The sequence below is a fragment of the Artemia sp. Qi Xiang Cuo genome, chromosome 12, assembly GCF_049724085.1.
Source record: "Artemia sp. Qi Xiang Cuo chromosome 12, ASM4972408v1, whole genome shotgun sequence".
NCBI classification, from domain to species: Eukaryota; Metazoa; Arthropoda; class Branchiopoda; order Anostraca; family Artemiidae; genus Artemia; species Artemia sp. Qi Xiang Cuo.
This window is the reverse complement of record NC_142805.1, coordinates 25,812,370-25,839,487: the sequence shown is the minus strand read 5'-3', so window position 1 is coordinate 25,839,487 and position 27,118 is coordinate 25,812,370. Positions and strand designations below refer to the sequence as shown.

Genomic DNA, 27,118 nt, shown 5'->3' with positions numbered 1-27,118 from the left:
TTCTGATAATATAGGTAAGTTTAATTCTTGGCTATTTGAATATTCTGTTAATATACACCTTTACCTGTATTCAGGCAATACTTTTACCAAACTTGGTAAAGTCCGGAAAAACTCTGTATACTCCCACAGCTTAAACTCTGACTCCTAAATATCAATGTCTTCTCTGTGCTAATGCATGGAATCAGCCTGAAAACAAATACAAACTTTCAAAAATAATGGCCTCTAGCAAAATTATTTCTGTGTTTGGGGTATTTGCCTAGATAGCAGCCTGGAGAGAAGGAAATATGTTAGGAAAACAATTCGTACTTCATAATTCGCAAACCCTTTGAATCACTTTGCCGACGATACCACGACACACTCAGCCGTCCCTAAACACGAAGACCCAACACAAGCCTCCCTTTCCCTACAGATGGATCTTTTGAAAATTGAAAAGTGGTCTGATGCATGGATGATCAACTTCAATGCATCGAAAACAAAGGAGCTTCTAATTACCCGATCAATGGTGCCACGTGAACACCCCAGTTTCAGCTTCAAAAATGAAGCTATAAACAGAGTCGACGAGCTTCGTCTACTGGGGATTCATTTCTCCACCGATCTCTCTTGGAACAACCACCTTGATCGGCTGAGAACCTCCTGCGCAAGAAAGCTGGGAGTTACTCTTTGTTGCAAAAACCTTCTTCCATGAAGCTCGATCATCCCACTCTACAAGTCTTGCACCAGACCCATAACTGAATATGGATGCCTGCTATTTGCTGGTGCTCCGAAAACGCTGTTGGCACCACTTCAGAAAATCCAGAATAGGGCAAATAGGGCGGACTGCGCCTCTACACAAGAATTGCTCCAGCCTCTAAATGAAAGGTTTGATGTAGCGTCGATGGCTGTTTTCTACAAGTACATGAATTCGCTTCCCTCAGACGAGCTCTCTCGAATTGTGCCCCCCTTTGTCCAGCCGACAAGGCAGACACGAAGGCACACAACTCGGTCCAACTATCTAAAGGAGGATACGCCGAGAACCGAGTACTTGAGGAACAGCTTCATCCGGCGTTGCACTTCTATCTGGAACGATCTTTCTGGGGATATTATCCCTGCAAATCCCTCTGTTGACACCTTCAAAAGAAGATTCAATAGACGTTTAAAACCTCGAGGCCATTGAAAGAGGTAAATGAATAGCGGCATATCAGATACTTTGAAGTACCTGGCGCCGTGAATATTGGAATAAAAAAATATAAAAAAAATAGTCATAGTTAACACATTTCGCATGCATCCTTGCTATACTTTACCCCCCCCCCGTCATAATATGCAAATATATAGCCCAAAGTATATGTTTTTCAATGCATATGCACCTGTAAATTGTTTTCAGATTTTTTTAATCACAGTTGATTCAATTTACAGGTACATGGGTTGAAACAACTGAGATACATTCTGAGAATAAATAGGAAATATACAATTTGGGCTATAAATTTACACATACGGGGGGGGGGGTAAAATATAGCAGGGCTACATGCAAAATGTATTAACTATGATTATTCTACATGTGATGAAGCAAGAATCGTTTTCTTAACATAGGAAATATATAATTTGGGCTATATATTTGCACATTAGGGGGGAGGGGGTAAGTATAGTGAGGATGCATCCAAAACGTGTCAACTATGATTATTCTGCATATTATGAAGTAAGAATTGTTTTCTTAAGGTAGAAAATACATAACTTGGGCTATATATTTGCAAATTGGGGGGGGGGGGGTAAAGCATAGTGAGGCTGCATGTAAAATGTGTTAATTATGATTATTGCATATGATTATATGCATATTCTGCATTTGAAGCAGTCTAAGGATTTTTCTTTGTAGAGCTCCAGAGTTGACAATTTGAGTTGTATTCAGGATTCTTTAGTGACTAGACACACAGTGCTGATCCATAGCTTCCCAGTTGAGTTTACACTCCCTGGAGGACAACTCAGCATACAGTCTTCATTTGAAGATGTCACAGATTCAACAGTAACAGTTTCTTCAGTGAGTTTATTTCAACTGTTGCAATTCTTGAAGAAAAGAACTGAGCACAGACTTGGGATAAGGTACGCTGCTTAACAAGTTTCAACTGACGACCTCTAGTTCTTGAGTTAGGACCAACAGTGGGAAATAATGCTGGGAGTGTATTAGCTCTCATTAACTTATTGGTTTAAATGGCATAACCTCTATTTCTCCTGACTTTGGGAGTTTCAGTTTTGCTAATCTTGCAGGGTAGGAAAGTTCCAGCAAGCTGGATATCACTTTGGTGGCACGTCTCTGCAAATTTTCCAACACTGTTATGTCACTTTTAAAATAAGGGGAGGCTAGAGACATATGAACTTCAAGCTTAGGATACACAAGTCCAAGCTTAGGATACACACAAGACTGATGTTTTTAGGGGAACAAGTTAAAAGAGTACACTTAATCAGCCTCATGCTTTAACTAGCACCAGCAACAGACTTCTTAGCATGAGTGCTGAATTTTAATTCATTATCAATAGTGATTCCAACATCTTGTTCAGTATTTACTGAGGAAATTGGGTGACCTGAGAGAAAATAAGACCAACAAGGGTTCATGTTGCCAAAGTGAATGACATGGCACTTAACAACATTAAATTTAAAAAGCCAAGCCTCAGGCCAATGATCAAGCAGTTGTAGATTATTTTGTAGAATGGCATGATCTTCACAGGACAAAGCTGGTCCAATGAGCTTCAGGTCATCAGGATAGCATCAAAAATCATTGTTTTTTTATGGGGTTAGGTGATTAGCCCATGGCCCAACCCTTTTCCTTTTTTCCTGGCTTGGGAGAGGCTGCTCCACAAGGAAACATGTTTCTATCAATCAGATTCTTATTTTCCCTCCCACTTGTGTCAACTTTTTAGGTCATTTGTAAACAATGTATCTATTTAATTCAGTGGGCTGGGAGGGACCTGCCCCTCCCCCCAATATTTTTCTGGGGAACTAATTCCTTTTTTTTTTTCTTTTCTTTTTTTGAATACATTTCTCAATTTGGTAAATTATTGGCAAATTTGTCACATTGCCCCCCCCCCCCAGATTTTGCTCATTGCTGTAATTGTCACATTGGGCCTCCCCCAAGACTTTGACCCACCCTGATTCTTTTTGCAAGGATTGTTATTGATAAGAAGATATTATGTATTACTCATTAAAAAGAGAAAAAACAAGTCAATAGATTACCTTAATTTGCACTTCAGAGCATATTAAGATCCATCACGATCTGCTACATGCTCCATACTTGATGATGTGAATGACAAAACATCAAATGCTTCCCACTGGTACTTCCAGGGAACAGCATTCCATTCAACATCCAATGACTTCTTGAACACTTCATTATTCGGTGCTGAGACTGTTTTATTTGACAGACCATTCCAGTGGTTTACTATATGGCAGGAGAAAAACTGTTGTTGGTGTTGAGTTTTGACAGATTCAAACAGCTTCTTTGAATGTCCTCTCCTGTCAGTGCCAGTATTTTGGGAAATTGGCAAATAAATTGGGGGGAGGGGTCTTGTGAAGTAAGCTTATGTGTCATAAGCATATCAGCTCTTTGCTGTTGGTAAACCTTTGTGGCTTTCCTTTGCACTCCTTCCAGAAGCTGTACATCACTCCTGTACCTTGGTGATGCTATGCACATTCCAAAATCAAGTACTGGCCTGACAAGGGCCTTGTACAACCTCACAAAAACATAGGGAGACCTACTGGATATAATTTTCTTTAAGAGTGCTAGGACAGAGTTTGCATGAGACACAGTCTTTTTGCAGTTTGAATAAAATTTATGCTGGTTGTCAACACTGATTCCAAGATCCCTTTCTTCGTCCACACTTTGCAGCTCTTGAATGTTCTTTACAGCTGGATTGACCATAGAAAACTTGAAACCTGGGTTGGACTTGCCAAAATGAATAACACTACAATTGTCAATATTAAAGCTCACGTGCCATGTTGTTGCATATTTTCGAATATGGTCAAGATCTGCTTGTAGTGACTCATGATTGACTGAAACCAAACAATTTTGAGTCGTCTGCATAGACAGTTAGATGATTTGTGTTTAATTGAAAAACGTCAATTATATAGATGTTGAATAGGGTAGGTCCTAAGACACTACCCTACAGGACACCACTGGTGACTCCACATCTCTCAGAGAGGATTGATTCTCCTTCATTAGTAAAAAGTCTCACTCTCTGTGTTCTATCATTAAGAAAAGCAGAGATCCAGCCCACAAGGTCTGCATTAATTCCACACAAGATTAGTTTTTTGTTCAAGTGTGGATGTGGAACTTTGTCAAATGTTTTTGCAAGGTCAAACAACAAGACATCCACAGGTAAGATAAATATAGTATTTATCCTTTGGAGGGAAAAGGGATAGAGAAAGAGATATGTAGGTAAAATTCTGGTTTAGCTACTTTTTTCTATCTTGAAAAGCGGTTAGGTTAGGAAAATGAAACTTTCAGTAATGAATCCAGGGCCAAAAAATACTCTGGAAAGGTATTATCAAGCTTCCACGTTAACCCTCTTCTGATTTCTAAGCGTTAGAAATTTGCCTACTTGACAGGTATGTAGGCTACCTATTGAAATTTTGTCAAAACAAATATTTTACCTTAATTTTCAGCTATTTGTTCCCTTTCCTCTGGTTTTTGCTCTGAAAATGCAATTCCTGTTATTTGAGCAGATTTTTAAGCTACATCAATGGTTTTTTTCTAAATTTAGGAAATATATTTCCAGGTCTTTTAAACCTCATAAATTGTGATTGAGCAAAGTTGAAAAGAGTTTTATTGTACTTCATTTAAGCAGAAGATCTGTTTTTCAAGGTTTTACTTTCATAACATAAAGATTCTTAAAGGTCATTGCCCTCAAGAGAGAAGGAGTCAAAGTCAGGGTTGCCACCACTGGTGATTTATCACCAGATCTGGTGATTTTCTACAAAAGTGGTTGACATTCCATGCATGATTATCCGTGAAGTAGTAGTAGAAGGATGTGAGAAGTTTATTCCAAGGTATACTATTAGAGAGGGTATGAAAAAACGTAATAATCTGCCAAAATTTGTCCTTGAAACAATATCTACAAAAATAGACACTGGAGAGCTTATTTATCAGCTGGGGATGATGAATCTTGGCGTGCTTACAAGAGGGTGAGAAATAGGGCAACGATAATCCTGCAGTCACATACTGAATCGTCAATAATTAGTTGTGCGCAAAGTTGTCCAAAAAGGTATTGGAAGTATGTGAATAGGGGCAAAAAAGAGAAGTCGCCATTGTCCAAAGTCTTCAATGACCCCACATAAAGAAAGAAAAACGAGCAAAAATGGGGTTTTTATAGGCCAAATTAAAATACTGAAAAAACAAAGCGAATATTTCGAGAGGACAAACGCCTCTCTTCTTCAGCGCGAAACGAAATAATGTAACCAAGGAAAGTGCCAAAGAAAAAAAACAACAAAAAACAAATGCGGAAAGTCAATGTGAAACGAACCAAAAAACCAAAGAAAAAACCAAAACTTAACCGATGAATAAAACCCAAAACAAGGCAAAATTTCTAAGAATTAAATAGAAATGCCTAACAACCTTAAAAGCAAGTTATTTGCCAATTTCTATGATTTTCAGAAACTACAAAAAATATTAAATGTCATCGACGGATACTAGCGAACATCTGACAAAGATAGGAAACAATTCATTCACTCAAAAAACAAAGCGAACCAGCAATTAAACAAGTTAAAGAACTATGTAATTTGATTTCGGATTTTAATTAATGCATTTCTTGTAGACACCCTTTGAGACCTAAGGGGTTGTTCACGTGTTTGATTAGATGACTGGGAAAGTGGTTCAAGGTTTATTTCAGGGATTACTAAAGTATCGGCTTCTCTTTTTTTTTCTTTTTTTTCTTCTCTTTATCTTTTTTCGGTTTGAGAAAACCGAAATATGACTCGTTTATTCTTAAATCACATATGTGTTAGAATTATTTAAAATTCTAAAAGGTCAGACAAAAAGGTCAGAGAAATTTTAAATGATTCTAACACATTAACAATTAGCTACCAATCCCATAGAAAAATTTGTCCAGGAAGTCCGAAAAGAGCTTTCTTATCTAAAAGGAAAAGGTGAAATTACAGATCAGTTGTACAAAAGGTTTTACCCATGTGGATTCACGTCCCCTCGCTTTTATAGTGTTCCTAAAGTTCATAAGCCCGGTAATCCACTTCGAACCATTGTTTCTTCTTTTAATTCTCCTACAGCAAAAATAGGGAAATTCTTATCGGTTATATTTTGCCCACTAATTCAGGCTCAAAAATCCTATATTAAAAATTCCGCTGATTTTGTTTCCAAGGTAAAGCAAGTTTTGGTTAAACCAAATACAAGAATTGGCAGTTTTGATGCGGATTCAATGTATACCAATTGTGTTCCCCAATAGACCAAACTGATTTTGAAGAAAAAACTTAATTCTAACCAATCTATATCAGAAAAATCTACTCTTTCGAATCAGACACTTCTTTTGCTTACAGCCCTTTGTAACAGAACTTCTTTTTACTTCCATTATAGAGGCATTTTTTATAGACAGAAATATGGGCTTTCCATGGGTGCAAAGTTTTTGTAAACCTGAATTTTGGGTTCGTTTTAAAGATGATATATTTTATTTGTGGGAGCATGGTGACGAGTCTCTGGGTTCTTTTCTTCACTTGCTCAACTCCTTGGATCCAAAACTCCAATTTACTCAGGAATCAGAGATAGAGAGGCGTCTTCCTTTCTTAGATGTTCTGGTGCACGGAAATGATTCATGTTTTGAGTTTGGTGTCTATAGAAAACCCACACATAATGACCGTTACTTAAGTTATTCCTCTAATCATTCTCCTGCTGTAAAAGAGTAGTTGTCACTTCTCTAGTTGATAGAGCATTGAAAGTTTGTTCAACACGTTTCTTGGATTTAGAGCTCAACCGCCTTAGAGATATTTTATTTGAGAATTGTAATCCAATTAGTTTAATAAATTCTGTAATTGCAAAACACATTAAAAGATTATCAGATAGTTCCACAGAAAACACAAATCAAAGGGAAAATTCAGTTTATCTTGGTCTCCCATACGTTAAAGGGGTTTCAGACCACATTTCAAAAATCTAAGGAAAAATAACATTTACACTTATTATAGACCCAGAAAAACTATCAAGTCCCAAATTTATCAAGGTATAGACCCTATCCCGATAGGTTAAAACTCCGGTGTCTACAGAATTCCTTGTTCGTGTGGTCTTTGGTATATCGGAAGTACTTATCAGCGACTAACGGATAGATTAACTCAGCACTATAGTTGAATTAATAATACACTTAAAAAGCAGAAAAAAACAGAAAATTTTTAATCTGCCCTTGCAAAGCACATTGTTGAAAAACCAGACCATACTATTTTGTTTAATCAAGCTAGCCTTATTTCGCAAGACAAAGGTATAGTCCAGCACTACAGAGAAGCTGTTGAAATTTATAAATACCAACATTTAGGTCTAGCTTTAAACAGAGATTCCGGTGATTTAAGAATAAACAACTCATATTTCGGTTATCTCAAAAGAGGACCGAATACTTATGTGATCTCTGAAATAAACCTTGAACCAATTTCCCAGTCATATAATCAAACACGTGAACAACCCCTTAGGTCTCAAAGGGTGTCTGCAAGAAATGCATTAATTAAAATCCGAAATCAAATGACATAGTTCTTCAACTTATTTAATTGCTGGTTTGCTTTGTTTTTTGAGTGAATGAATTGTTTCCTTTTCTTTGCCAGTTGTTTGCTAGTATCCATTGATGGTAGTTCATATTTTTTTTTGGATTTTGTGCAAATCGCGGATATTGGCGAATAACTTGCTTTTATGGTTGTTAGGTATTTGGTTTTAATTCTTTTAATTTTTGGCTTTTATTGAATTTTATTCATCTTTTAAGTTTTTTGGTTCTTTTCACATTGACTTTCCGCGGTTGTTTTTGTTGTTTTTTTTTCTTTGGCACTTTCCTTGGTTACATTATTTCGTTTCGCGCTGAAGAAGATAGGCGTTTTTCCTCTCGAAATATTCGCTTTGTTTTTTCATTATTTTCATTTGGCCTATAAAAACCCCATTTTTGCTCGTTTTTTTTATGTTATGTCAGGCCAATGTGGTCTAAGAAATTATCTTCTTCAATGACCCAGTCACTGGTAAAACTGTTGATGATGATAAAAGAAAAGCAGCTATTTTTAATGAAACCTTTTCATCTGTTTTTGTTAATCCTGCTACCCATAAGATATCTAATTTATCACTGGCACCAGAAGCTTCTGTGTTACAGAATGAGTCACAATATGATGACTCTGATGTAGCCCCTGAGCTCATCCAAAAAATTATCTGTGAGCTTTCTGTTGATAAAGCCCCTGATATAGATGGTGTTTTCAAATGTTATTATGCGAGAACTGGCTTCTTCTTTAGCGGCTCCACTCACATTTCTTTCTAATCTTTGCTTGGAGTCTGGTAAGTGCCCTGCTGCGTGGAAAAAGGCAGTCATAAAACCCCTTCATAAGAGTGGACCAAGGTCGGATTTTACGAATTACTGCCCTATCTCAAACACGTCAATTTTTTCGAGAATTATGGAAAAAGTAATTGTGTATTGGATCCAAAATTATCTTGAAAAAAATAAATTGTGGAGCACAGCACAGCATGGTTTTCGAAAAAATCGATTGCGTAACATGCAGTTAATGGAAGTAGTCAATGATTTTCAAGGGATGGCTGATTCAGGCTTAAAATTTGATTGTATTTATATTGATTTTTGCAAGGCATTCGACAAGGTTTCAATATCTTTCCTGGTGGAAAAATGTCGAAGGTATGGGATTGGATGTAGAAGCATGACTTGGATTACGGATTACCTAACTAATTGGACACAGAAAGTGAAGGTTGGTGAGGCACTATCTGAAGGGTGTTGAGTTCTAAGTGGGGTCCCTCAGGGTAGCTGCCTGGGACCAGTTTTATTCTGTTTATTTATAAATGATTTACTGCAGGTAATCCAACACAGCCCCATTAAAATGTTTGTGGATGATGTAAAGCTATACAGAGGAGTCACCTCCCCAGTTGATGTGACACTTCTACAGGGAGATTTGGAAGTATTGTTCAAATGGTGTAATTTAGGTTCTATGTTTGTTAACCAGAAGAAATATCATGTGATGCATTACTTTGCAGAGGATGTGGCATACCAGTACTTCATTGGTGATGTGTTGGAGTACCCTGTTAACTCTATTAGCAATCCTGGTATTATTTTTGATGATCAGCTGAGGTTTGACAAGCAAGCATTAGCTGTTTTGCATAAAGCAAACTATGGTTTGCTTTGCGTCAAAAGAGCTTTCAGAAGGTTTAACCTGAGAAGTTTTACCACATTGTGTAAGAGAATGGTGCACCCTGCTGTTGAATACTGCTCATCTGTGTGGTATCCGACTAGAAAATCTGATTCACTGTTGATTGAAAAGGTGCATCCAAATTTGTCCCCTATCTGAAATACTTACCTTATGAGCGGAGATTGAGTAGCCTGAGCTTACCATCTCTGCAATTCAGAAGGGACAGAATGGACCTTGTCAACACTTTCTGCATCATAAAGGGTATTGACCATGTGTCTTGGGAAGATTTCTTTGAGTTTAGTCATTATCCATCTACATGGCAGAACTCTTTAAAATTGTACCAGTCAAGGGTATCAAGGAAAGTTGGACAGAGTTCCTTTGTAAATTGTTCAGTAAAATCATGGAACAAATTGCCCAACCAAGTAGTTCTGGTGAATGATGTTGCAGCTTTCAAAACAGCATTAGTTGAGACCTCATTTTATGAAAGTACCTAGGCAGTACCTAGGACCATGAAGTGCATATTTGTTGTAGGGTATCTTCGTTTTTGTTTTATTATGAAGTTTATAGTTTTTGTTTTTGTTGTTTATAAGTGTTGCTCATGGTATGTAATTTGTGCTGTATGAGACAATCCTATGGCTTACTCCATTTATGATTAATAATAATAACGATTGGTTTCCACTGTCTTACTGAGGTAAAATAATAAGTGACTTTCATATTTTATGTCTTGTTTTTATTTGTCATTTCTAAAGAATGGTGGTGTTATTTTTCAGCTTTTCTGTATCCTTTTAGCTTGGCAATCAGCTTCTTCATAGTTACAAATTTTAATTTGTAAATACATGCATGTCCCATGTGTGCTATAAACAGATTGAGGCTCAGAAACAAAAACAATAATTTTTCAGGTAAAGAAAGCATAGTCCCACATGAGCATAGACTCAGCATCCTAGGATAGGTTTTTCCCCAAAGGACCAAACAGTCTCAGGGAAAGGGAAGAAAAGATACTAGGTCTTCATTGCAACATATATTTTGTTTTTTTAGTCTTGAACACACTAATCAGAGAAATTGACAAATTTTTTTGGTTCTTTAGACTTTTGTCACACCTACTTGTCCATGACACATACAGAAACATGCATAGTTCACCCTTACCAGGACTGAGATTAGGCTCAGCCTAACTAGATTTCTGATGGGAGTTTGCTCAGAAATTAATCTTTAGCATTAAAGTAAATGGATTCTTAAGGGAGAAGTTTAAAAGCAAATTTTTCTTATTATTTTCTTATATACAGAATGTTGCAATTGGACGAGCCTCGCTAGAAATTTTTTATAGTTGATACTACACTAAATTTAAGGCTGATGTTCCTGCTATGGCCTATTATATTTGTACTATTGATTGGATTCAAATCATCTACATTCCCTCTGCTTGCAGGACTTTGGGCTGAAGTATCTTCAATATAGGTGTTCTGTTTTATTATTCCTGCAGTTAGTGTTGACAAGTAATCTTGAGACAAAGAGAGGAAATATGCTTTATTCCATTCTTTCAAGCTCTTTTTCACTGTGGTTTCTGGTCAGTTATATTGTATTACCATTTTGTGCTTTGCATTTGCTGTAGAATTCAATTTGAGGATAAAAAAGGATTATTGTGGTTATTCTTTTGAATAGAAACCTGGGAAGATTTTGCAAAGTAAATTAAAATAGTATTTAAGTAAATAAAAAGGTTGTTTATGTGCAGAAACAGGATTTTAGGGTCACAGTTTGAGTTTTGACTAGAACTCCAGTTTTTGGTATAAATTCTCTTTGGTAAATTTTTACCAAATCATATTATTGACTTACAAATAAAGTGAACATACCACTTGATGCCCCCACCCTCCCCCCTAATGTGCAAATATACACCCTGTATTGGTATAGGCTATATAGGGGTGGGGGTAAAATTCGTTTCCAACAAAAATGATTAGCCTATTATATTTGGAAAGAGCATAAAAAAAGGCATCAATGGCATATTCACTTTATTCACAAGTCAATAATATGATTTGGTAAAAATTTATCTTCTCTTCCTTCTTGAGCAGTAGTCTTTGAAAAAAATAATGTCTTATCTCAGGGTACCCAATGTGTCTTTTTGGTGTGAAGCCTATCATTATTGACCACCAATATTTGGTGAGAAACTAGTGATTTTCTTGGTGAGAAACTGGTGATTTTGGTGAAAAACTAGTGATTCTTGGCGAAAAACTGGTGATTTTCATTTTTTTTGTGGTAACAACCCTGGTCAAGGTAGGTACTTCAAAATACTTTCCTGAGACATAATTTAGTCTGTAAACCCATCCTTATAAGTTTCATTTTCCTAACCTAACCCCTTCCCAAGAATAGCAAAACGTAGCTAAACTAGAATTTTACCAATATATACCTTAACAGATCTTCATAAGACATAGCCTAGTTTAGGGTCTGCAAGTATTCCTAAAGATTTTTGCACCTTACCTTCTCCCAAGATAGGCCTAGAAAAACATGTCAAATTTATCCAAAAATGCTTTATTAGCCTACACTAAAACATGGGAATCTTCCATTTTACTTGTGATTTTAATAGGATGAAAATGTTGATAATGAGCTTGGTTTTAGTTTAGCCTAGCCTATATCCACAATTTATGAAACTTCAATAGCCTATAGTATAGAGGCACAGGCTATACGACTAACAAACGAAACTATTCTACAGGCCTAATTACGCTCCTTTTTCATCATTCATTAAAAGCAGATGTATGCACGGGAGCACCTGGTCTGGGTCCAGGTTCTCAAGAAATCTTAGAATTTACTAAAGTGTTTTACTTTTGAGGCTCAAATAAATCAGCCTAGGTTTAAGCTATTTTAATAAAACCCTCCACAAAGTACTAAGACGTTCAACACTATGTATTTATAGCACATAACCCTTTACCAGGTCACAATCCTGACCTGGCCAGTAATTCCCGAAATCAATGCTGATTTTCTCTTCCTATTTTCCATGTTTTTCAATTTTTGAAAAATGAATGTGATGAAAAATAAGAACTGACATAAGAAATAGATGGCGCTACACCCAAAGTTCTATTAGTTAATTTGAAAATTTGTTAGCCAATCAACATACAACAAAATGATGCTAGCCGGGCGTGGTCGACTTTTTGAATTCAAACTAACCGTCATTTACCATTTCAGTTTCAAATCAGGCATCCAGGAAAGCTGTTATATACGTTGATATTTATTGGTTGAAAGATGAGGGAAATCGTTCATGTTCAAGTGGGACAATGCGGCAATCAGATTGGAGCCAAGGTATTTCTTTACCTTTTAACATCAATGAGGCATTATCGATTTCCTGAACCACCTTAAATCTCTTGAGAGTTTCATTGAGCTTGCTTAGTATAGGCTATTGTAGTCTTATTCATCCTAAGAATAGCCTGTTAAAGTAAGTTTGGAAAGCAGTTGTGAAAGATAACGTAAGATATTTACGGGCGCTAATTAATAAAAATGCAGGGGGGGGCAAGGATTTTTTGGTAAATATCCAGCTTGTACAACCCCAGGTAAAATTCTAGACTAGGCCTAGCTAGTTTTGCTATCTTGGAGAGGGGCTAGGTTAGGAAAATGAAAACTTTCAGAAATTTATCCAGTGCCAATAACATACTCTAGGAAGGTATTGTCAAGCTGCTTTGTTAACCTTCTTATTTCCAAGTCTTGCAAATTTGCCTAGCCTACTTGACAGTTCTTTTGGTAAAATTCGAGTTTAGCTTGGCTACTTTTGGTGGTAATTTTTTGCTGTTCATATTATTGACTTACAAATAAAAGCCCCATTTTTTAGCACTAAGATCTTGCATCTTTCTGCAAAGATTATCGTTTTTAACTCATCTTTGTTCTAATATCTTACAGCTCACTGATGTTAGTAAAAAGCATGAAGGATGCCATTTTTCTGCCCATAGGCCTATAGAACAATGATGAGAGGGTCAATATCTACGAAATCATATTATTGAGTTAGGAATAAAGTGAATACACCATTTGATCTCTTTTTTTATGCTGATTACGAATATAATAAGCATTTATAACGGAATTGAACTACAGCCCCCCCCCCCCCTACATACGCTATACCTAACCCTGAATATATAGGGGGGGCTGAAATTCATTTCCGATAGAAATGCTTATTATATTCGTAATCAGCATAAAAAAAGGCATTGAATGGTGTATTCACTTTAGTCCTAACTCAATAATATGATTTTGTAGATATTGACCAATGAGAGAACTTTGATGATATACACATCATTGTTCAATTGTTCAAACAACAAAAGATTTAAGATCCTTAGTTCAAAGATTTCACTTTTAAGCATTTTCTGATAAAAGATGCAAGATCTTAGCACATTGATGAGTGAAAAACGGTCCTATAGTGAACATACCACTCAATGCCTTTTTTTATGCTATTTATGAATATAATAGGCTAATATTTTATAGCAAATGAATTTTACCCTCATCCTATATAGGCTTATACCAATTCAAAGTATATATCTGGGTAAATTGTTTGTTGTTCATATTATTGACTTATGAATAAAGTGAACATACCACTTGATGCCTTTTTTTATGCTCTTTCCAAATATAATAATAATTTCTGTTGTAAATGAATTTTACCCCCAACTCTATATATACCAATTCATTGTGTATATTTGCAACTTAGGGGGGGGGGTGAATTTAATTTCTGATGTAAATGAGAGGTAAGTTTAAACTTTCCTCCTGCTCCCCTAGTGTGCATAATATATACCCTGAATTGGTATATATACAGGGGTGGGGGTAAAATTCATTTCCAACAAAAATGATCACTATATTTGGAAAGAGCATAAAGAAGGGCATCGAGTGGTATGTTTACTTTATTCATAAGTCAATATTATGAACAACAAAAAATTAAGAGCATAAAAAAGGCATCAAGTGGTATGTTTAATTTATTTGTGAGTCAATAAAAGGAACTGCAAAAAAAATTTACCCCTTTGGCTATCTTGGAAAGGGGTTAGGTTAGGAAAATGAATTCTTTACCTAGGTCTGTTTGAATTCTGGCAAAACAACATTATACCTTAATTGTCAATTTTTTCTCTCTGATTTTAGTTTTGAAAATGCAATTCCTGTTATTTGAGCAAATTAAGGCATATCAATTTTTTTTTTTTTTATTCAGGAAATGTATTTGCACATCTTTGAAACCTCCTAGGCTAAATTGGGATTTAGCAAAGTATTTTTCTTGTAAGCGTACTTCATTTAAGCAGAAGATATATTTTGCATAATTTTTAAACAATTTTCAAAGGTCAGTGTCCTAGAGATCCTTCCCTGAAAGTCTCATTTTAACCCCTTTCCAAGATAACAAAATGTAGCTTGTCTAGAATTTTATGGTACAAGGTTTGTATTATCATGGTCTGGAATCTATCTTTGTCTGTGATTCAGTGTACTATCTACTGAAGTATTATTTAAAATGATTATAAATGATTAATATTGGAAGGAAACATGATAACTGATTAATCCTATTGGCCTTTATCATCAGCTATTAACCTAGGATTTTGAGGGAGAATGTATAGTTTCAGAAAATGAACCATGGTATTTGAAAATAGCAGGAAATGAGGAATCTAATGGTACTATTTTTATGAGTATGGAACTTAATTTTGCTACAAAGTGCAAATTAAGGTAATCACCTTAAATTACCTTAAATCGCACTAGCCAGCGATAAGGACGAATCCTGTAGACGCTAGTCAATGATGATGGTGACTCAGCTCATCGGGCACATCCCAAACTGTGTGCCATGGCTTGCTGCACCAATCTCTGTCAACAGCTGACATGAAGGCTTCGGTAGTAGGGGACGTGACTGCATTCTGGCTAAGGGAATTCCATAGGCCAACCACAAGGTTGGAGAAAAATTTGTTTCGCAGCCTGGTATTAGCGCGTTTCCGGTAGAGCTTTAGGGGGTGCCCTCTTGTTCTTGACAAACTATCTAACTGGAATAAGTCAGGGATGATATCGTGGTTGCAGATCAATTTGTATGTCATCAATACATCTCCTCGCTTACGTTGGTATGTGAGAGATGGTATTTTGAGCCTCTGAAGTCTGGTAGAATATGGCAAATTTTGAAAACCCCTTATGCATTTCGTTGCTCTCCGCTGCACCGATTCCAGAATCGATTGGTCAAGCTTGTTAACTGGCGTGGCAATGGACATCCCAAATTCTAATTTTGGTCAGATCAGGCCCTTTAGGAGCTTAGTAATCACTGCTGGAGATCTACTGCAGAATATTCTCTTTATTATACTGAGAGTTTGGTTGGCTTTGGCTACTGCAGACTGCATGTGTAAGTTGAATTTGAGCTTGTTATCAACCAAGACTCCCAGATCTTTTTTGCAGTGACTGGTTGTAAGTGGCTGTTTAAAACCACAATTGGATTCCATAAAATACTGGCTGAGAGGGTTGTTTGCTCCAAAGTGTATGACCTTGCATTTCTGGATATTAAATTCTAGTCGCCAGGTTTTTGCCCACGTTGAGAGTGCGTTGAGATCTGTTTGGATGTCTTTGGTACTTTGGGGGTCATAAATTGGACAAATTATTTTGGAATTATCAGCATATAAGCAAATCTTATTCTTTATGATTGAAGATGCATCATTAATATAGATGTTGAATAGAGTTGGGCCCAAAACCATGCCTTGGGGTACTCCGCTTTCTACATCTGCTGATTCTGAGAAGAAAATTGATCCACCATCCCCAAATACTCTTACCACCTGCTTCCTGTTGGTAAGAAATTGCATCGTCCAATTTATGACTTCATCGTGGAGGCCTATTGCGTGGAGTTTAGAATTTAGCCTCCTATGACATACTTTATCAAACGCTTTTGCTAAGTCTAATAATATCATATCAACTGGGGATCCTATGTCCATAAGTTCTGTGACATGCTCGTAAGCATCAATGAGGTTAGTATCAACTGATCGACTGGGGTGGAAGCCATGCTGGCTGGGAGATAGTAGCTTGTACGCATTTAGATGTTCAATAATGGCTGAATTAACTATGCCTTCAAGAAGTTTTCCCACTCCCGAGGAGAGACTAATTGGTCGATAGTTGCTGGCTTCATCTCTGCTGCTTCCCTTATGAACAGGTGTAATGTAAGCTTCCTTCCAGTCTTGTGGAATAGATTTAGTATTTAGGGACTTTTGGAATAGTAGGGTGAGAGGATGTGATAGTACTGCATACGTCTCCTTTAAGAGGTGAGGGGGCACTCTGTCAGGTCCGGTTAATTTATTTGGGTTAATCTTCTTTCGTCGAGTCTCTACACCTACCTTAGTAATATTGATGGGTGGCATACTTTTTGAATTTTGTACTGTGGGGGGTCTGGAAGTGGGGCATTATCTGCAACTGTGAATACTGAAATAAACTGCTTATTTAATGCATTAGCTATCTTCCTTGGGTCGCAGATTTTAGATCCATCTTGTACAAGCTGAGTGACAGAATGCCTTCCAGGCTTACCCGATGACACATACCTCCAAAATTTCTTAGGGTTAGTTTTTGTTGCAGCTGCCACTGATTCCTCATACTTCTCGGTGATATTTCTGGAGAGACTTCTAAGCTTGTTTCGCGCCTGCTTATATTTTGTGTAATAGTCAGCCCACATTTCTTATTTTATGCTGTTTCCAAAGATTCAAACATAAGATTATTTAATCTTACAAAAAAGATTCAAACAAAACTCAAACACAAAGGCCATCCATGGCTATTTCTTGACATTATAGTTTTTAGTACTTGTATGATATATGCCCTACCACTCAAGTTGTTCATTCATTGGTGCATTATAGAACCAGTTTTTTTTTTTCAGTTTAGGGTGAGATAAGACAAATGGGGTAAAAAAACAGTATCCAATTGAGTAAAATTATGTAAACCTAAAACCCTCCCATTTTGTTACCAAAGGGGAATTGAGAAGAATTGTATATATCAGAGAAGAGCTAATAATCTAAGCTATACATCAATTATTTTTTTTTTCTAAAATTATTTGAGATCAGACTTGAAATTATTAGTTTATTGACTTAACTGCAAGGACCTCTTTGGAAATACCAATTATCCTATGTTGATGTATATATCCTTTTAGTGTTTCGGTTTTGTTCACATATTAACAGATAGCTGATTTTCTGTAAATTGCAAATATTAAATATAGTTTTCTTTTGAACTGCTTGTCAAAACAGAGACCACATTTTTAATTTATGTTGACAAATTATTGGTGAAAATTTGACCAAGAAGGTGGAGTTCTTGTTACTGCCCTCACATTCCATCATGCTGTAGTAAAATAGCGGTGGTCCAAAAACCCATTGTTATTTTTCTGGAATGCCAAAGAAAAGTGGTCTTTCCCAAAAAGAGGTATTTTACCCTAGAAGTGACAGAATAGGTAGAAAATGTATAATTTGGCCTATATATTTGCACATTAGGGGGGGGGGGCTACAATATTTGGACAGTGTTAAGTTAGAAACAATTCTTTCTACATAATATACAGAATAATTGTACCTAACACATTAGGTATGCAGACCTGCTATAATTTCCCCCCACCCCCCTAATCTTCAAATATATAGCACAAATTTGTTTGTGCTAGTATTATATTTTTATCTTATTTTGGCATATTTCATTAGGATTGAGCATCAGGGAAACATATTAGAAGAACATTAGATAGGGTGTATGTTGTGGAAGTACCCAGTTTTCTATGCTTCAAAATTATTAGAATTTCAGCAGCTGTTTCTATTAAAATCGCCACTCAAAATATTATTAGGATGCCAAGATTAGGATTTTAGGAAATCTTTGTAGTTATAGCCCACAGACCCACTTATTGTGTTTTCTTAGAGAATCCTCAATTATTGACTTTATATCCTATTGTTGAATGTGGTCGTTAGTAAGGGGTTGACAGGCTTTCAAGGACAGTCTTCAATGCTTCACATTGCATTCTGTGAAATTCTAAAATTGCTATAGGGCATTCAATTTCTATAGTGATGCTTTTGTTGGCAGGTACCTCTGAGCTGGTGCAAGCTTGCCTTGAGAAGGGATAATCATTTTAATGGATACATGTTTTCTGCCTTTTTTGTCTTAGGCTGAATCAAATAGAGGGGGTCTTTGCAAAAAGATGTGTCTTAGCAGAAAAAAAAGTGGAATACATTGCTGGTTTATGTAACAGGCTAATGAAATTATACCAGCTAGTTACAAATGAAACGACAATCTATATAAAAACTGACCATGCTTCCATTATTATAATCAATTTTTTACATACAAAACAGTGTTAGTAATTGGTTCCTGTCATTACCTTGCATAGTTTTAAAAATGCTATTAATTGCTTGAAGAAATTAACTATAACATCAGGAAAAATGTCAAAATTGGAAGTTTCATTAAAGTCTTGAACCATTATCATTTGAATTTAGGGTCAAATACCACTAGCATTCTCGATTCACTACCAAGTCTAGGTGATTCTTGCCTGATTGGTAATAACACTCAGGCAGCTTTCTGCTTGTTGTGAATAACAGAAATAATCTCAGGAACGCTAAGTAAGCTTTGCTTTTCAGCTCCCAAAAAAAGGCCTCAGGTTAAGGCACTTATTAACAAAAATATTAGTTATACAAGTCCTTAGGTAAGTTGTCTTACCATGGAGTGGAGTGTTAATGTTAGTGTCAATGGAGTGTTGTTCTTATTTTGTTATCTTTTTCATGTACAAATCTGCAGCAGAATTTCATTTTTAGAGCCTTGTAATTATCAATTTTCAACATTATATAAGTTACTAAGAAAGGAAATATGCTAATAGAACATAAGTAGTGCCATTAATTCCTTATTTTATGCTCTTTCCAAATATTGTTGATTTTCTGACGTTCCAGATAAAGCCCTAGAATACATACAAAAAAAGTATTAAGACAAAGAAATACTTTATAATATATAGGATATTTCTTTTCTTTTTATCCACACCTTTAAATTATTTCAAATAATATTTTTATCCACAATTTTGTTGTAAACAGTCTGGTAGAACTGGATTTAAGTAAGTCAAGAATACAGCTACCAATTATACAACGTGTCATGAGATGAAAAATATCAAAGATATATATCAGTCGGCTATACATGGGACCCTAGGGGAGGTTTGGGATGTAGTGTCAGAAAAATGACGGATGGTATTTGAGAAGAGCATAAAATAGGGATCTAATGGTACTGTTTATATTTTATTAACTTGTATCCTTGAGAGGAACCCTAACTTAACAATATTTCTCCAAAAATTACCATTGTAATAAGGATATTGTAGTCAGGGGTGTCATGTATAGGCAGATGGTTCACACTCCCCTACCCAATGTTTTCAGCCAGTTTGTAAAATAGTGGCGTGAAGCACCAGAGAAAATCAGTCTGTCAGTAAAAAGGCAAAAAAAAGTAATCTTAATAACAATATTACCAAAATCAGTGGGTAAGAAAGACCAGCCAGTCAGAAAAATCCATTGCCCCCCTTCCCACCCCCAAAAAAACTTTGGCTAGTGATGCCTCTGATTATCGCTTATTAATTTAGGCTTGTGGGACTGCGTAGTAAGGGTATGCAAGTCAGAAAAGGTATTCATAGCCTAAGAAACATTATTTGATATTATAAGGTGTATGTTCCCTCTAAAAAGTGTGATATTGCAACAAGCTTTTAGCTATAATTTTATAACGAAAAAATAAGATACTAATATCATTGATTCACTAGTCTCAGATCTATCCATTCACCAAGCCAGAATTATGATATTACTCGGATTTTTTCTTGGAAAGGGATCTTTCTTTAAAAAAAAAATTTAGTAAAACAGTACAATTTTCAGACAATTCCCAACATACTTTCAATCTACTACTACTACTAACAACTCACCACAGCACCAAGCCGCCTTAGGCCAGCGCAGCTACTTACCCTCCTTTTCCACCCCAATCTATTCAAAGCCTCCCTCTTTGCACCCTCCCAGGAAGTTTCCATTTCCCTTGGATCTTTCTTTATGACATTCTCCCACCCCAACCGCAGACCACTTGCTTTCCGTTTAGCCCTTGAAGGTTGGCCAAAAAGGATAGTCTTCGGCAATCTGTCATAATTTTCAACAACTTAATGTTGTTTCTCGTCATGTCAAAGGTCAAGTGGCTTTAAGAGCGTGTGAATGGGTTTGAACTATATGTATGTAGAAGTTAGCATTGGGGGGGGGGGTAATATTTAAAAAAAAACCTGCGTATTTGTAATTCGAATAAAAAATGACCAAGAATTTATGATTTTGATGGTGTCCAAGTAACCCTCGCCCCGCCCTCCAAATGGCGTCCCTGCGTCCGTGTTATATCTAAATTTAACATGTATCCCTGCTATCGTTATACATGAGCCATAATATAGTCATACTTGTAGATCAGAACAAAATTACGTATGATTGCATCCCCAATAATGTATCTCATGCATACTATGGGGAGTTGGGCAGTATTCAACTTCCATTTGTAAGTTTTCTGATTAGCCAATCAGAGGGATGATTTATAGCGGTTTTTATTTTAAACTGAACGCTCAAAGGACAAAAGATTCAAATACATATTATTAGATGAAAATGCTTGGGAACAAATTAGTGTTGCAACAGGTTTTTTCAAACCAAGCTCTCGTGATTCCGGTTTTCTGGTTTTGTATGACGTTGAAATCGTCAAAAAAAAAAATATATTGCTGAACATTATCCAGAGGTGGGACTGGGACACTAATCTAATTTATTCATTTGTGATTTTCTTCGATACTTTCCAGAGCTTTTTCGTTGTGTAATGTTTCCCATGATTGCTTTCCTTTCTTCACGTGTCTCTATCTTAGCCCCTTACTCCTGATTCCCAGTCTCCATTGTTTTCTTTGTATCAATTTATAACATGCCAATGTCATCACTCCTTTAGCCTACTACATATGGTATTAAATATTGTGTAATTTTAGCTTGTAAGGTAAACCAAAAATATCATTCATCTGAAGTAAAGAAATCCTCCCCAAAGATAAACTTAAAATCAAGTATAATATTATTTCAGGTGCAGTGCTCGATATAGGATTTGTTTAGGGGAGGGGGATGATTATGGAAATTGGCTTGCTCTAAATTACACGCGGCGCGAGTTCTAGTCGAGTTTTGTGAATGACACTTTCACAAATGAAATACTTTATAATTACGAGTTTGAAAGTATGATGATTAATGTACTGTATAAAAAAAAGTAGGCTACCATAAAAAATCGACTCGCTTTAGCTGCCAAAGCTAGAAAATCTGTAATCCTGTTTTGGTCATTAATTCTCAAGCTCTCATTGAAAATGGATTTATTTGTTAATGCAAATAGCGGTAAGCCAAAACCGTATCCAGGGGGTAGGGGGTTCGGATCTCCCAAAATGTTTTCCAATTCGTGTTTTTTTTTATTGTATCCCCCTCCCCTCCTCGAACGTAAATCCTGGATATGGTCCTGCGTTAAGCATAAATGTTTGTCGGTTATAAAATAGTGCGCTTCCGTCAACACAAATCTAAAAGCTACATGGTAGGATATGAGACCAAAAAAAAGGAAGAAATGCCTAAACATATTTGTGCAGCCTACCAGGTAACAACATGAAAGAAGAGTGAGTTGGCAACATTATGCTTGAATCAGGCTAATCCACTCTTCAACGTCCCTAGAAACAATATATTACCGGTTTAATCACTTGCTTAGTGTTTACCAAAGTATAATCACCTACGGAACAAGTACTGACAAAACCTATCCTCCACACACAAAAAGTGACCCTTGTCCGCGTCTCCGGAGACGATTCCTTACCTATGCGAACCTGGCAACTAAATACCGTAGTTACATTCAATACAACTTTCCCGGTCACTCGTCGCCTGAATCACGCTCTAGCATAATGTATTGGCTCGTAGCAAAGTTCTTTGGCTCGGAGCGATTAAGTAGTACAGCACTTTGTGTCTAGAGGCGCTGAGGTACGCGGGGTCACTTTTGGAGAGTTTTGTCAGTACTTGTTCCGTAGGTGATTATACTTTGGTGTTTACAAATGTTACTAGTTTAGTATGACAACTAAAAGACATTGTAGTTAGTATTCTCTCATGGCACTTAAATTTGAGATATCCTGACTTATTCCTGTGTTTTTTTTTGGTTATGTACAGTTTTGTGTCCAAATTTTACTTCGTCTAGAAGAATTGTATGTTGAAAACTTATTGTTCTTTTCTAGTTCTGGGAAATAATTTCTGATGAACATGGCATCCAGCCAAATGGTGTTTACAAAGGCGAATCGGATCTGCAACTTGAAAGGGTGAATGTTTATTACAATGAAGCTGGAGGCGGCAAGTACGTTCCTAGAGCTATCTTGGTCGATTTAGAACCTGGTACAATGGACTCTGTCAGATCAGGACCTTATGGAGGTATTTTTAGACCAGACAACTTTGTCTTTGGACAGTCTGGTGCTGGTAACAATTGGGCCAAAGGTCACTACACAGAAGGAGCTGAACTGGTCGACTCTGTCTTAGATGTTGTCAGAAAAGAATCTGAAAGCTGTGATTGTCTTCAGGGATTCCAGCTTACACATAGCTTAGGGGGTGGAACTGGCTCTGGTATGGGTACACTTTTGATATCGAAAATCCGTGAAGAGTACCCTGATAGGATTATGAACACCTTTTCAGTTGTACCATCACCTAAAGTTTCAGACACCGTTGTCGAGCCATATAATGCCACCTTGTCAGTTCATCAGCTTGTAGAAAACACCGATGAAACATTCTGTATTGATAACGAAGCCCTATATGATATTTGCTTCCGTACCTTAAAGCTGACCACACCTACGTATGGTGACTTAAATCATTTGGTATCTCTAACTATGTCCGGTGTCACAACTTGTCTGCGATTCCCTGGCCAGCTCAATGCAGATCTCCGAAAACTCGCTGTTAACATGGTCCCTTTCCCTCGTCTTCACTTTTTCATGCCTGGCTTTGCCCCTCTCACCGCACGAGGATCGCAACAATACCGTGCTCTATCTGTTCCTGAACTTACTCAGCAAATGTTTGATGCCAAGAACATGATGGCTGCTTGTGATCCACGACATGGTCGCTACTTGACTGTTGCTGCCATTTTCCGTGGTCGTATGTCTATGAAAGAAGTTGACGAACAGATGTTGAACATTCAAAGCAAAAACTCCTCATATTTTGTCGAATGGATCCCAAGTAATGTCAAAACAGCTGTATGCGACATTCCACCACGTGGTCTAAAAATGTCAGCTACGTTTATTGGTAACTCCACTGCCATTCAAGAGCTTTTCAAGAGAATATCTGAGCAATTCTCTGCTATGTTCAGGCGAAAGGCTTTCCTTCATTGGTATACTGGTAAGTTCATTCTACTTTCTATTAAGTTTTCTTTAATAAACAAAAGTTTGTAAACATTTGATTAAACGGGCTCATTGGTTTTTCGTCTTAGTTCTTAAAAATTTCTTTCCATTTTCATATATTTTCTAAAGACTTGTATATAGGGAAAAACTTTAAAGATTGCACAAGTTTCTGGCAGCTTTTTTATCTCTCGAACAGGTGTTTATGTTTTCTTTAAGAAAATACAGAAGGGGGTAATTGCTCTAACCCCACCCCTAAACTTCTAAAATACATTTTTGGCATTTTCATCTAAAAAGTCGAAAGAAAAATAAAAATCCTCCCCGTAGATGGACAGAAAATACTTAATTTTGCATCTTAAAAAAAAACGGGGGAATCCTTGCCTCTCCCCTCTTCCTTCATTTTCATGAAATGCTCCTGGTCATAGCCTTAATGTTTTTATGAGGAAATTTTCTGATATCGCAAGCTAAACACGTTCTATATTTTGAACTGTGTTTCAGATTTTGCTGCTTAGTGAGGCTGATATCGCAAGCTAAACACAATCTATATTTTGGACTGTGTTTCAGATTTTGCTGCTTAGTGAGGCAATTAGTTTGAAAAATATGCTGAGTAACTGAAGTCCAATTACCATAATATTTGTTCAGTGGGGAAGGTATTGTTGTGTTGGAAAAAAGAATTTAAGGTATTAGTGCGTTTATTAGTGCTTCAATTACATCCCGGTAGGCGTTATGTTGGAAGTCCGTGGTTGACATTTGTTGATTTACCCTAAGGTGTTATGGAAAGGAATTAAAATTGCGTCCGTTGTGCAGATGTTCGCCCTTTGTCTAGATGTTTCCCGCCAATGGAATCTTGTTTTTATGCGTAGTTTAGGGGTTTCGTAATTTTTAGTGTTTAAATCCTTCTGTGCAAAGAAATCGTGAATAAACATCGCGATTTAGGGGATTTTGGCCTTGATTTTTTTTTTTTTTTTGGTAATTTGTGAATAGAAAAAATGTTCCCGCGTTCTATTTTTGCATTTTCTTTTGTTATTTTAAAAGAAATAAGTTATTTGAGTTCGTTGAATAATAGCGTAATACATGGGAGATGAAGGTAAATTTTTGTAGACTTGGTCAGTACTAGAGGGTGGGGCTGTGTTTTTAAGGAGTAAAAGATGATTTTAGTTTTCTACATTTTCTTGCTCTAAGTCGTAAAATCCGCTGTAGAAACTTCTGATGAATTGTAGCTTCTGTAAGTCTCATTCATCCAACAGGAATCGATTGAAAGTAGAAGAAAATGTCACTAAAACAATATTAAGAAAATTGCCTGGTTATCACTTTATTTTTTATATTATTATTAAGCGAATAGATTTAAACCATGGTTGTCAAAGTTGTCTTGAAAAAGCGATTTTTTTTAGGAAACGGAAAAACTGCTTTGGATGACTGAAAAATTTGTTTGTCAGCGCACAAATTATTGTTATATTGCTTTTTCATAAATATTAAGTTATCTCGGTTGTAAGTATTGTCATAATGTTGTGCAGTAATGTTTTTCTTTGTAGATTTATCAGGTTAAAATTGTCACGCTGAAAATGTAGATTGGTGAGCGTCATGTAAATTCAAAACGTAGATTGGTGAGAGTCAATATTCAAAATTTGGCATTCTGTTTCATGACCTGGTCTCATTCTTGGGAAGGGGGCGCATAGTTTTTTTTTTTTTTTTTTTTTAGTTCAATTTAGACTAATCTATGAAGAATCCTCCCTGTGTCCAATCATATTTATCTTACTGAAAGTGTAGATTGCGGAAGGGGCATAAAAATAGTCATTGTCAGCCTAAAAAGTGCAAAAGTCCGTCCCTCTTAGTTTTTTCACGATTGGGGTATGTTAAACTTAGGGCTCTTCTGCTTTGGACTATAATACCTCGTGTCAAGTTCGTCAGTTCAGCGTGTGCTTTCAAAATATAGGGTTTTTTCTGTTTATTTCAATGAAAATACCTAATTAAGGTATTTTTAACATCAGACACGCCTGGCTATTTTTTTTTTTTTTTTTTTTTTTTTTTTTTTGTCATGCTCAGTATAAAGCCTAGCGATCCTGTAATAGGTCTAGGAATAGAGAGCGTGACATCTTTTATGGCTTGGTCTACGAATAAGTATATATTTTTCTTTACCAAAATGTCGTTGTAGTTGATCTTTTGGGGCTAACCTTCGGCCTATGTACCCTCTACCTCCCACCTCCCGCTAATATATGAATTGGACCTGTTTCTAAAATGACTCACTAAAAACTGTGCGGCTCCGAAGTGAAATAGAAACAGGTTTGCTTTACCCCCTGAAAACTCGGCATTTATTTATGTATTCAGTGTCAAGCAGACTGATTGTCTGGTGTTTTTGTTGTTTATAAACAATTAAGTTAACAGCACTGTGCAAGGCCGTATCCATTGGAGGGCTCGGTTTGAATTCCCCCTCCCCCAACTGTACAAACTGTACAAAAATCCTGGATACACCCTTGGGTGTTTAGTACCTCTCTGTATTACGAATCCTGACGGTGCTTAATAAGAAAACGCACAGGTCCGGTCTTCACTGGGTAGGTAGGGGGGGGGGGTCAAACTGATATTTAAGGAGGATTTCTATGGCTGGATATTGAGAAGAATTATCTCTCGTTGTCGTTGACGTGTAATGTCGGTTGAAATCACCATTGCGTGTGTTTTAGTTAGCTATAACAAATCAAACTAAATTAAGTTGTAAAACTTGTTTTGTTTTACTTGTCAGGGTATACATACCTCTGTTAGTTTTAATAACGGAAGATTTTTGCTGCTTTTTTATCCGTTTGTACTTGTAGTTTTTGGTATTAAAGGAGTATAAATTGTAGGTGAGGGTATGGACGAGATGGAATTTACTGAGGCCGAATCCAACATGAATGACTTGGTGTCTGAGTACCAACAGTACCAGGAAGCCACTGCCGATGACGAAGCTGATTTTGGAGAAGAAGGCGAAATCGACCAAGACGAAGCTTAGATCTTGTCATTCCTATTTGTTTTAAGAAGAGCTTTTTTTCATTTTGTTACGAATTTCCAATGGTGTGTCAGTGAGCTAGCTGGCTTCTTTTTGATGGAAGAAATTCCATTTTTTTTATTACTATTATTTTTGCCATCTAGTCTCTGTACGCACTGCTGATAAATAAAAACTATCTTTTTATGAAATGGGCATTCGTTTGTAGGATCAAGCTGGCTCTATCGCCTTTTGAAGGTAAATTTTGTAACATATTTATATATATATATATATATATACATATATATATATATAGTGGATATAAAATTAAGACCTCCCTATACAATTTCTGGTAGCAGCCATTGCCAAATTAAAAAAAAAAGAAATTTGGCTGACATCACGGTACCAAATAGCTTAATAAGGTTTAGCTTTTCTTTGAAGGAGTAGTTATGTTTCGGTATCAACAGACTATTGATGTTCGAATCTTGACGAAGGAAACGCATAGTGAAATTTAAGTTTTTTTTTTATTTCACGGT

At 36.4% G+C, this 27,118-nt stretch overlaps 2 protein-coding genes across 2 annotated transcripts in view; one reads left to right on the top strand and one right to left on the bottom strand.

The window, feature by feature from the left end:
- The window catches only part of Gmd (GDP-mannose 4,6 dehydratase), a 74,823-nt gene extending 62,508 nt beyond the window's left edge, over positions 1–12,315 (bottom strand). The window contains exon 1 of the mRNA XM_089097799.1: positions 12,256–12,315. Coding sequence (XP_088953925.1) covers positions 12,256–12,306 — 51 coding nt within the window. The 5' untranslated portion in view covers positions 12,307–12,315. The remainder of the gene's footprint in view (positions 1–12,255) is intronic.
- Positions 12,316–12,458: 143 nt separating this feature from the next.
- Positions 12,459–26,794, top strand: LOC148945925 (tubulin beta chain). Its single transcript, XM_089097792.1, has 3 exons — positions 12,459–12,606; positions 22,490–23,630; positions 26,464–26,794. The coding sequence occupies exons 1-3, from the start codon at positions 12,550–12,552 to the stop codon at positions 26,607–26,609; spliced, it is 1,344 nt and encodes a 447-aa protein (XP_088953918.1). The 5' UTR covers positions 12,459–12,549; the 3' UTR covers positions 26,610–26,794.
- Positions 26,795–27,118: the final 324 nt, after the last annotated feature.

Bases quoted from the DNA above. Each gene is read 5' to 3' on its own strand.
- LOC148945925 (XM_089097792.1), top strand. From the start codon at position 12,550: ATGAGGGAAATCGTTCATGTTCAAGTGGGACAATGCGGCAATCAGATT. The intron at 12,607-22,489 runs GTATTTCTTTAC...GTTCTTTTCTAG, and splicing joins GCAATCAGATTGGAGCCAAG to TTCTGGGAAATAATTTCTGA. The intron at 23,631-26,463 runs GTAAGTTCATTC...TATAAATTGTAG, and splicing joins TTTCCTTCATTGGTATACTG to GTGAGGGTATGGACGAGATG.